An 11,611-nucleotide genomic window follows, 5' to 3' on the forward strand; every position below is an offset into this window, starting at 1 on the left:
AATCTAAAATGTATGTGGGACGTGCCTTCTTTATTGGGCTAAATGGCTGTTGCAAAATCTTTTCTTTTAAAATATACATATTAAACTATCCACATACAAATTGACCCTTTACATCGTGCTAACTTTTTTTAAGTCTGTGATGACCTTTTATAATAAACGTTTAGAAGCGCCTGACTCGCTTCTCAGAAACAGTGACACAAGTCAAAGGCTTTGCAACAATTGTAAAACAGACATTATTAGAAAAGTATTACAGTATTATTAGAAAAGTTCCTAATCACTTATTTAACTAATACTCCAGAAGACCTTGTGTTTTTTTGTCTACTGGTTGGTGTTATTAAAAATCTGATCGCATGTATGAGAGCATTTGCGTTCGCGAACTTATAAGTTTTCTTGGGCAGGCATTGCCTGTTAAATGACCCACGTTTTCTCGTGGTGAGGGATGTTCGCCTTGCTATGTATGGCCTTACACGTGCGCATATTGTTCAGAGCAGAGTGCGCATTCCACAGGGTTATAAATACAATTTTGACTAGCCAGCAGCTTCGGGAGGCTATGGCGTCTCCGTAGGTTTTCGCTGTCATGTGTGTGCAGCACTTCTGTATATGGTTCTGTTTCTTGACTGGAAGAAACGTATAAAAGCCTCAGCTCCATGGAGGAGAGTCACACCAGCAGCTTCCGAAGGCCTCTACTGTCCTCCTCTGCAACTCACAAGCAAGGTGAGTTGGCTTCCTGCAATGGGCGGACTGTACCAGCTTGGATCAGTGAGAAGGATACGACGCAATGAATGTATCTTTTGGGCACTCGTGTACTGGGAACATGGATTCGCGGAAGGTGTGCACAGCAGGCCTTGGGCCGAACTTCAGGACTTGCCGGGAGTGTGGCTGTGCCGCGGCCAGAGCTGGATTTGGGACACGCACTGGTGTAGTCTGACCCTTCCTTCATGGGTTTTGAGAAGGGAGACGGGTGGAACGTGCACCTGCTGGCCTCCCCTCCTCACACCAGGAGGTAGTGGAAGGCAGGCCGAGCAGGCAGGACCAGGCTCAGCTAGGAGTCAGGAGAGGCCGGTGCTCAGCAGCTAAGACAGCTTTGACTGACTGTAACCACTGACCTGCTTATCAATGTGACCGCACATTATCATGTATTAACATAGGCTTTTCTTTCGTTCTAGCATAAAGATGGCTTTCTCCGGCATCCTGAGTGACTCCGATATTGCTGCTGCTCTGCAGGGCTGCCAAGGTAATGCTCATAGGCACTGCTTGTGTAGTCTTCTTTGCTATGGGTCTTGAAAGCATGACAATATCTATAGCAGTGGTTCACAGCCTGTGGTCCAGGGGCCCCTGGGAGTCCACGAAGCCGCCACAGTGGGTCAGCGACTGCTTAGAAAATTAAATAATATTAACAGATTAGGTCCCGAGCTTTCAGAAATGACTCAGTGTGGGTTCCCCGGATTCCAATAATGATTCAGTGGGGGTCCCCGGGTTCCAGTAATGATAAATTGGGGGTCCACAAAAGTCAAAAAGTTGGGAATCACTTATCTATAGCTTTCCATGCCTTTCTCTCCACTAAGATTTTGACCTTCTCACTTCTATTCCTTATCCTCCCACCTCTATGGCTCTCTGCTCTCATTCTAGGCTCCAAGACTCCTCAGAGATACGTGAACCCCTGTCTTTTTAAGCATGGCCTGCGTCATCTTAATAGACCTCTTTCAAGCTTACTAATAGGCACTCTCTGCCTCCATAGTTCATTATCTTTCAATCGTCTTTTCTTGGTAGATCATTCTATACCTCTGCCAGCCACTTTCTCAGACAGCCCCGCTTATAGACTTGCGTTGCGGGCCTGAGGTCCTAAAGGTGTATATCACCACTCGTGCCCCTCCACCCCACTCAAAACTTGTATTGCCTTCCCCGTCCAATTTTGACTGTCTCTTTTCTTTCTCCGTCTCACTCTTTCACCGACTTTGTCGCTCAAAAGCTCTCAACCCCCGCCCCCTCCACGTCTTTATTTGGACTTCTCTTGTTTATTTAAACCTTTCTTTGTTTTGCTGTTCTGTCTCCTCGCGATGTTATTACATGAGTGTAGCCAATTAATTTCCTAACACGTTGTGACTGGTCTCCACTCAACAGCCGCAGATTCCTTCAACTACAAGACCTTCTTCACCCAGACCGGACTGAAGAGCAAATCCGCCGACCAGGTCAAGCAAGTCTTCGAGATTATCGACCAGGACAGGAGCGGATTCGTTGAGGAGGATGAGCTTAAGTACGTATGGAACTCTACACTCAGAAATACACGGGCAACTACAATCCCACAGCACAAGGGCCTGATTTATACTTTTTTAGCGCCGCATTCTCGTCATTTTTTGACGCAAACCCGGCGCTAAAAAGTATAAATCAGGCCCCAAATTCCAAACCAAACACACAGTGGCATGCCCCAGAGTCCTCAGCACGCACGCAATGGCGCATGACCTCACGCTTGGGCACGATTGGTTAGTCAAGTACAGAGCGACTCAGGGACACAAAACCGACGTAGGACAAATACACACTGCCGAGGAAGCGAAGTGTAGGAAACACGAAACGAAGAGGGGAAAGCTACAGAGAAGTGAAAATAAATATGGCGTGTTCTGGGGAGGACTAAAAAGGTAGCAATTCTAATAAAACAGCGTTGTTCATTAAGGCTAGTGATTTAAATGAAAATACAGAAGTGCATATACTTGCTATTTAGAGAGCCTAGTGTTTGCTCCTTTGTAGTGCCAGTATTCTCCCATTGAATAAATTGCCGCAGGACAGAGAAGTAAGGTACTTTTTCTTTCAAATTAAAGAAGCACAAGTGCTCAGTACTCTACAGCCCCTGCTCATTTATAGCACTGATTAAAGCCCAGACAGACATTTCAATGAAAATGATTTAAAGCCATTAGAGAATCATTATATAAAAAATAATATACTGAAATGCCTTGTCTTATCTGGCCTGGTGGAATTGGGCTTTGTAGCTTTCGAGTAGGATCAAAACAAAAACAACACGCTCCCATGCACACATTCCACAGGGTGTAGCTAACTTCTCATACGGGTAAGAGCTTCAGCTCACATAGGGGTAGTAAGGGCTATGCAATATGCTCATACGTATAGATTTTACTTGGAAAACATGATTACCGTACTCAACTATTCTGTTAGTATTTTGGGGGAGAAAATCGCATCATCCCATGCCTACACTTATGAACGTTGTTCACTTATTGCATAATAAACACTTCCATCCTTAAGGTTTTAGAAACTAATGACTCCCAAAGTAACATTTACCAAAGCTAGAGGTGGTAGCAGGAAGAGTTACCTATCTGCGCCAGTGCAAGGATTTCCACGACACCAGACCAAATCATATTTTGCTGAATCAAACATGAAACACCGCTTCACCACCAGACCACCACCTTGCATCAATCCCATTTTTTGGCCGTTTGTTGGGAGTTAGTCAGTCAATGTCAGAATACGTCTGAGGGTTCACAGATAACTGAAAGTTGTATTTTAAATTAACTCCAATCCATGGATGTCTCTGACCACCTCCCTACTGAGTGTGATAATTGTTTGGTTCTTTTCCGCATTTAAAAATGTTGGTAAAAGGTTAAACTGAAACAGTGCCACGCAGTGTTGCTCAACACATGCATCCCCTCACAGCATATCCCTCTCTGGTTTGTTGAGAGATCGCGACAACCTAAATACACATTTTACCAACTACAATCACATACATACTAGCAGACCCGATTCAGGCGAGAGATTCCTGATTTTTAAAGTAAAACATGTTTTACTTTTAGTTTTCTCCCTTATGAAACTGCCCCCACTTCAATGCAAGTCAGTGAGGAAAATAAACACCGATTATTACTTGAAAATCCTGCCTCTTTATTCTTTCCTAATGTTGTGTTATAAAGTTACAAAAGAGAATTTGATGTTTGAAACAGTTTCTTCGTCGGTTGGGGGAAATATTAGAGCGGGCAGTAGCTCTGCTTAAAAAAACAGGCAACCCTGCAAGACTGATGCCTTCCTCACAGATAGCTGATGGTTAAAGCCTCCGTGTCACAAATATTTACTTGCGAATTTTCTATGGATTCATCCTAAATCTGTTTATTTTCTTTGCCTACCAGGCTGTTTCTGCAGAACTTCTCTGCTGGTGCCAGAGCCCTGACTGATGCCGAGACCAAGGCCTTCCTGGCAGCTGGTGACTCCGATGGTGATGGCAAGATCGGAGTTGATGGTAAGCGCTTAGTACTCGTTGACAGGCGGCCAATTAGCTAAATAGTCAGATGCAGAGCAAACAACCAGAATTTAAATCTTTATTGCCCCAGTTGTCCCTAACTGAGCGAACTTGACAAATCTCCCCATCACTCAATGCCTCCATTCTCCTACCTATTGAATCTAGAATCGGCTCTGAAAGTGGCTCACTTCTACTATTAAGATCTCCATAAAAGTGGGACATTTAAAGGACTAAGCAATTATTACTGTAGGGAAAACATCCACAGTAACGTTCTTAGTTTCACCGTTTGCTCCAACATTGTATTCAGTTCTGGTATTATACTTTGCACTAAAACGGGCCTGTCTATTGTGGGGCATGCAGTCCTATGTTTAGTATAAGTAAAGCAAAACTACAAGTCCCATGCTGCACCATGCTGTGGCTAAAAATGTATCCCTTTTCAAGTTTATACTTGCCATGTTATATAAGTGAATCTAGAAATCTCAAAATACAACTTGTTGGCTGAAAAGTCAAGGCTGCTTGAAAGTGTCACGGATGTTAGGGAGCTGCTTGCCAGCTAACTAGAAACTAGCATCGTAACAAATGATCTAATACCTAAATATCTATTTCATTGCAGAGTTCTCAGCCCTGGTTAAGTGTTAAACCATCCACCACGACGACCAAGCTGCTTGCGCTCTCCACACTCTTTCTTTCTTTCTGAAAACCTCATATTTATTTATATGTTTTGTACAGTAAAATGGCATTGGCAATTTCTATCAATTGTTGGAACTGTGGTTATCTCTGACAAGATGGGTCTTTGACTGTATTGTTCATTGTTGCAAAGGAATAGAGAGCTGTATGTCTCGGGACTGTTCTGGAACCATCTCACCAATAAACAGATGTATTTTGAATTCTATTGTCTACAGTACTTTTGTGTTTATCTCGCATTCAAATACAAGTACAGCACTTAACATGGACACAATATACACACAATACACACAGAAAGAGTCAACAATGCAAATTGCCGCTTCTCAGCCTATTTAACAATTCAAGATTAATGCCTATTACACAGCATTCCTTAAGGTATGCACCAAAACGAAAGTACTGTTTTTACAAAAGTTTACAAAATTAAAACTGAAGAAAAAAAACAAAACTAAAGAAGAAAAAAATAAAATAGAGCAGACAAAGGGAAATCAATAAAGTGAAGAAGGAAAGGAGTACTAACTAATAAAAAGACAAAAAAGAATACAGAACATTAAAACAAATACATATAAAATATGCTAAAAAGAAAAATAGAAAACTATGAAGAAGTGTAATGCAATACAAATTAAATGATAATGTAAAAAGAAATAGAAAAGGGGTGCATGAGTTCAAAGGCTTTGGCAGAAGAGTTAAAGCAGAAAAAATAGTTGACAGTGAAAAAAAGAATGAAGAAAAAGACAAGAAAAAAGAAAGAAAGGGAAAAAAGAAGACACGAATCAGGAAATGATGCAAAACTGGCATGCACTCTTTCACAATTACGTTCGTCGTCATTCTGATAACACACAACCTTTTCACTATAGAAATGACAGACCTATTGGTTTTATCATTATTTGCCCTGTCCACGGCGTGCCTTGTGATCACCTTAAAAAATACATTCTTACAGGGACGGGAAACCCTAACTGCTATAACCCACCTGAGGTACAGTCTTGTGGTAGCAAAGGTAACTGTAAAAGGGCCTGAGCAATCCTCCAGCCTAGCCTAATGGGGCGCCCCCAAAAGCACATCCTGCCCATCAGAGATCTTTCTATGACTAGACTCCTAAAAGGAGGTACATCGATCATGCTGGGCGACACAAACCAAATTAGAAGAGCACACACACACACCTGAAGATAAAAGAAGTGCTCACCATGATTATAGCTCCCAAATACAACTTCCAGACAGTTGGCACAAAAGCTACCAGGAACTGGTCTAATTTCTCTCTCTCCAATGGCCTCTCAGAAGCACGCTGCACACACCCTTCTCTTCTAGGAGCATCATGGCTTAATTTGTAATAATAATAATAAGACGTGCAAGGCACACATTTTTTCTTAGGGACGGGACACATCACTGTCACTTCTGAATTCCCTGGTTTCTGATTACTAAGGCTGCCCAGTCTTAATTCCATTTCAAGTCTCTTTCTTCCCTCTTCCCTATTCCTTTATTTCTAGTCTCTTTATCATACTCTTGCAGTTTATTTGCTCGCACTGTTGCTCCTTGTTGGTCCTGGCCCAATTTCTAACACCTCCCTTGTCACAGGTTTCTTACCTTGCTTCTTCTCTTTATTTCTCCCTCTTGACAATAAGTCCCCACCCCCAAACATGAGTGCTGGTGCCCGCATTTAGCAATCACTAGCACAAATTAAGCACTTGCTACACTTTCCCTCTCATTCAGCTGCCAGGTGCTTCCCAATAGTGGGAAAAACAGCCAAAACTGGGAGAGTCTTCCTAGTCTGTCAGACGAGAAAGGGTAGGGAAAACAGGCTGTTTTTTGCAGGGACTACTCTGCCTTCCATCCTCCTATTCAGGTCATTCTCTCTGGGGAACTGACCTACTTCCACAGTGATAGGACACAGTCTGAATTGCCTCTTGTCTGTGTTTTTAGTGTCTTCACCCATTCCTTTTATTTTGGGGTTAGAGGTGTCCACCTCTGCTAATCTTATTTTAGCCAGGGTCACCCCTAGCTTACCCAAAGAGGTTACCCATAGCTTGAGTAACCCCAACATGACCAACAGGGTCAGGGGGCCTAACTTGCTACTTGGCATGGGTCCAGACCACCATGCCAAGGACAGTGCAGCCATAAAGGCTAACACCCAGTAGAGGCCACTGACCGCTGTCAGTGCCCAGAACCACACCTTTAGCTCTTCACCAACAAGGGAAGTGGCTAAGTTACAGGCTTCTTTGGGTTCAGGGTGCCTGTCTGCTGTGATAGAGTGGGGAGTTGTCACATTTTGTAGTAAACACCCTTCTTCCACTCTTAATTCTGTTAGCTGAGGACCCACCCACTGATGCTTAACAGTTGCCTGACTAGTCAGGACTTCTTGTGGGTCTGGTTGGACTGTACGAGTGCCACTTTTGGAGTTCTCCCCTACTGGAACAGAATCTCCTGGGCTTGCTGGAACTTTGGTTAAAGGTTGGCCACCTTTCCTGCACTGCTTTTTCCTCTTTCTCTTCAGGGGCCTACTCTTAGACACTGCAGGGGCAGTACATCCAGAATCCTTGGGAGAGAACTGACACTGGACCAGTTCCTCTTTTGGGCTCTGTCTAACCTCTGGGTAGTCATTTCCAAGGAGAAAATCAAGGGGGAGGTCTGTACTGACTACCACCCTTCTTCAGCTAAAAGTCCCACCCGCTTCTCGGGGCACTAAAGCCACAGGTCTATTAGTGACCTTCTCTGGGCTAACCCTTACTCTGGCAGTCTCACATGTGATCTACTGATTCGAGAGCACCAGCCTGTCATGCACAATAGTGTGGGTTTATTATTCAAAGAAGTTTAATACCAAACTTCCCAGTATTCAGTGAGCCATTATGGAACTGTGGAGTTCTTTTTGACAAACTCCCAGACCATATACTTAAAATGGCCACACTGTACTTACAATGTTTAAGAAAGGACTTAGACACTGTAGGGGCATATTTCTCGTGCAGCTATGCCCTCACCTGTGGTATCCTGCACCTTGCCTTATGGCTTTAAGACCTGCTAGAAGGGTGACTTACCTATGCCACAGGCACCCCACCCTAGAACACCACCATACAAGAAAAAGACTATAGGTTGTACATACTTCTCTGTTCAAGCAACCAAACTATGGAATTCATTACCACCAACTGTAAGAGCCACAGATAACTATCTTGTCTTCAGAAAAATACTCAAGAGTTGGCTCTTTCCTTCATAACCACCATATTCAAACAGCTATGGACTGCATATGCCTGTGTTGATAAATATTTTTTTATCTGATTCTATATATATCTGAGTGTATATCCTAGTTATTTATAGTTCTTTAGAAACTATGTATTGCTACTATGTCATAACAATAAACTACAAACATACTCTTTAAACATTTTTAACTAATGTATATTTACTAATGGTTTAAATATGTATATGTATGTACATATATTTGTGCATATATGTATGTATTCATGTGTGTATGTGTATATAAATATATATACATATATATATATATGCACATATATGTTTATGTTGCTCTAAGCTTAACTTGTTCATAGGTCATTGCATAGCTCCTAGATATGTTGTTATATTAGATACTTATGAATCCTTGTTCTCATTTTATATCACACTTTGTCTACCCATCCCCATATTTCATGTCTCTATCAATCTATCCTCCATTCCCACGCTAACTCATCCCAAATCCATTCTACTACTTTAATCTCCTAAGTAACCCTGACTAAGCTCTTCCCTCCTCTTCCACATCTAACTCACCCAAACCTCACTTTACTACCATGATCTCCCAAACAACCCTACCAAATTCTCCCTCATTAATCTCAACTTTAACTCATCCAAAACCCCTCCTGCTACTATGATCTCCTTAACCCTTTCCACAGACTCTTCCCTCTTCCATCCCCCTTTACTCACCCCAAGCCTAAATCCTATTACCATAAACTCCCAATAAACACTTCTAGATTTTTCCCTTCTCCACCCCTCCATTACTCCAGTCAATCCAACTAACAAACTCACATAGCCACGGCTCAAATTAACTCATAATGATACTAAAACTGTACTCATATTTCCCTATACTAATACACCACTAATTCCTTTTGGGTTCCAGAGTAGCAAGCTACTTGCCGAAAAGCGCTTCAACACCTTGTCAGGAGTAGTAAGCGCTATATAAATATATAAATACTATTACAATGCAATATGCCTTTTGAACAGGTCAGCCAGACATCCCTGCGTAGCGCCTTACCTCTTGAGAAAGCAATGCCCTGACCCCGCCATTCAAGATGCACTGCTGCTCACCCTCTTACACCAGCACTCAGCGCTCGCACACAGCCCCCTCCAGGAATTCCACCCTAACTCCTCTACACGCGCTATGACGATGGCCCCACACTTGTTCGTCAGGTAGACTACAAATGGGCAACCAAGAGAACATTTGTACGTTTTGTTGTCTCACCCATTGGATCGCGTGGGATGAGCTATAGACTTGCTCTGAAGGAGATGCTGTGGACGTGTAAGGTCTGAACAGTTCAAAAATCAATGCTGTGAAAAAAATTAAGGAGGTAATCTCCAAGTTAATTTCTTAAAAATGAACTGATTAGTAGCTAAGTACCGCAGCAGATTTCAAAGATGATTCATGACTGGACAATACAAAAGCCACACTGAATTACTGTTCAGAGGGAAGACTGTGGAAACTATTGTCATCTCATAAGAAGCATTGAAATAAGCCTGAAAAATGTCTTAGGTTTGTAATAGTACCTTTAGGAGGCCTGGGCATTCTTCATGTAGGCTTGCGCTAAGGGCTACTGCATTTGTCCAAGCAAGCCTTTTTCCATTTGGTTTCTATGTAGTTCACTCATTTCCAGTAGCAGTTGTCAATAGGCTGGGTGTCCCATGGGCTTCACGGGGTCTGTTTACCCGCCTGGGAACTCACAATGGCATGAAGCTGGAGAAACGAATTAGACTGGGTTGAGAAACACAAACAATGGTCCTGGGTGGAAAATATGCATGCATCTCAGCCACTGGTAACTACGCTGTACCCTATTCAGGTCCATCATTTTCTAGCTCACTGTGTCACCACAGACATGGGCTGATCATTTGTAAATCACTCCTTGCCTAGCCCCATACCGGAAAGTCTAACCAAAACTGCTAGCCAACATCCCCTATGCATGGGAACGCAAACAACTCCAGAGATCTTTCAATATTTTTAGATATCATTGGTTAGGAGCCATGCTTCTGTTGGCCTTGTTGAGCATTATCAGTGCATTCCAAATTAAGCAAGGTATAATTTGTGTAGATTGGAGAACGTTTCCCTAATCACAGTTTAGTAAAGGGGAAATGAGAACAATTGGTGGCAAGGTTTAACTTTTCGTATTAAAGGGCGGTTTATGAAAGTCATATTCTCCTCGGTTCACTAGCCTCTTCTGGTTTCACAGTTATACAACTTTCATAGCTTGTTCAAAACAAATGATACAGAAATACAATATTCATCGTAGTTTTATGGCAATGCATCAATTAAGAAAAGCTGCACATTTTTTAACAGTACCCAAGTTTATGAATTAACGGAGATGTGTTATTCGTATACTGTCACTAGAATTTTGTGAAAAGCAAGTGGTGTCAGCAAACATCTTACTAGCCTGCTTTGACACATAACTAAGTGTATCATGTCTGTGTGGCTGAATATAGTTACCAGGGAAGGAATAGGCCGTTACTCTCCAATGAGCCTGCTCGCGCCTCACCTATGCTCCACTTACGAGGCTGTAACATAACCCTTAAATAGCACATCATGTAACATGCGGATAACAGATTTTTATTTTAACTAGATAAGTAATGTGTATGTTATGTAAAGCGCTTCGACCCCCTACACTGGGATTAGTAGTGCTATAAAATAAATAAAACTGTGGTATTTACATTGTTATTTGTGCAGATACTGGGGCAGACCAACACATCAGACATTCTTACAGTGCATGCATTTCTCTTATAAACAGGTACTGAACAAAGACAACACACGCCATTCATAAGCACCTGTGCAGTGATAAGCTGTCAGCCTTTCTTTCCCCTCCTTTCCATTTGCATCTAAGTGTGAGCCTCCAGACTGCACCAAGCCGGGATCAGATAGGGACAGAAGGGGGTCTGTTGGCCCCTTACATTTGGCCTTTATCTAAAATAGGTTTGGGCTACTAGCCTTATCATCTCCAGTCTATGCCAATGTGTTCTTTTGAAACAACAAGGACAATCTGGCATCAAGGACATATTGAAAACAAATGACTGCCTCCGTTTGAATTTTTTTTACAGGACACAAGCCTCTATTTCAATGATACTGTACTCCATGCCACTGCCCTCTGCACCACTTTGCTCTATGCCACAACACTCTACTTTGCAACACTGCAGACTTCACCACTGAACTCTCACGTCAGTCTACTTTGCTCTCCTGCACACTATGCCACTTCATTCGAAGCCACTGGACTGCTCTGATCTACACCGCTCTATGCCACTGCACTCTATGCATGCCACTGTAATCTACTGTACACCCATGCCCTCTGCCACTGAACTCTACACCACTTTACTCTAAACATCTGTACTCTACTCTGCACCACTGTACTGTAAGCCAATGCATTCTCTTTTACTACGCGCCACTGCACTCTTCACCATTGCACTATATACCACTCAAGTCTAGGCCACTCCACTCGACTCTGCACCACTCCACTCTACGCCAATGCAGTG

At 42.6% G+C, this 11,611-nt stretch overlaps 1 protein-coding gene across 1 annotated transcript; it reads left to right on the forward strand.

Annotated features, from left to right (window-relative positions):
- The first annotated feature begins 567 nt into the window (after positions 1 to 567).
- Positions 568 to 5,115, forward strand: LOC138261313 (parvalbumin beta-like). Its single transcript, XM_069210145.1, has 5 exons — positions 568 to 714; positions 1,167 to 1,234; positions 2,122 to 2,254; positions 4,119 to 4,228; positions 4,842 to 5,115. Exons 2-5 carry the CDS (start codon positions 1,174 to 1,176, stop codon positions 4,865 to 4,867), a joined length of 330 nt encoding a protein of 109 aa, XP_069066246.1. The 5' UTR covers positions 568 to 714; positions 1,167 to 1,173; the 3' UTR covers positions 4,868 to 5,115.
- Positions 5,116 to 11,611: the final 6,496 nt, after the last annotated feature.

Source organism: Pleurodeles waltl, chromosome 10 (assembly GCF_031143425.1).
Source record: "Pleurodeles waltl isolate 20211129_DDA chromosome 10, aPleWal1.hap1.20221129, whole genome shotgun sequence".
Lineage (NCBI taxonomy): Eukaryota > Metazoa > Chordata > Amphibia > Caudata > Salamandridae > Pleurodeles > Pleurodeles waltl.

Bases quoted from the DNA above. Each gene is read 5' to 3' on its own strand.
- LOC138261313 (XM_069210145.1), top strand. From the start codon at position 1,174: ATGGCTTTCTCCGGCATCCTGAGTGACTCCGATATTGCTGCTGCTCTG. The intron at 1,235-2,121 runs GTAATGCTCATA...TCCACTCAACAG, and splicing joins TGCTCTGCAGGGCTGCCAAG to CCGCAGATTCCTTCAACTAC. The intron at 2,255-4,118 runs GTACGTATGGAA...TTTGCCTACCAG, and splicing joins GTTGAGGAGGATGAGCTTAA to GCTGTTTCTGCAGAACTTCT.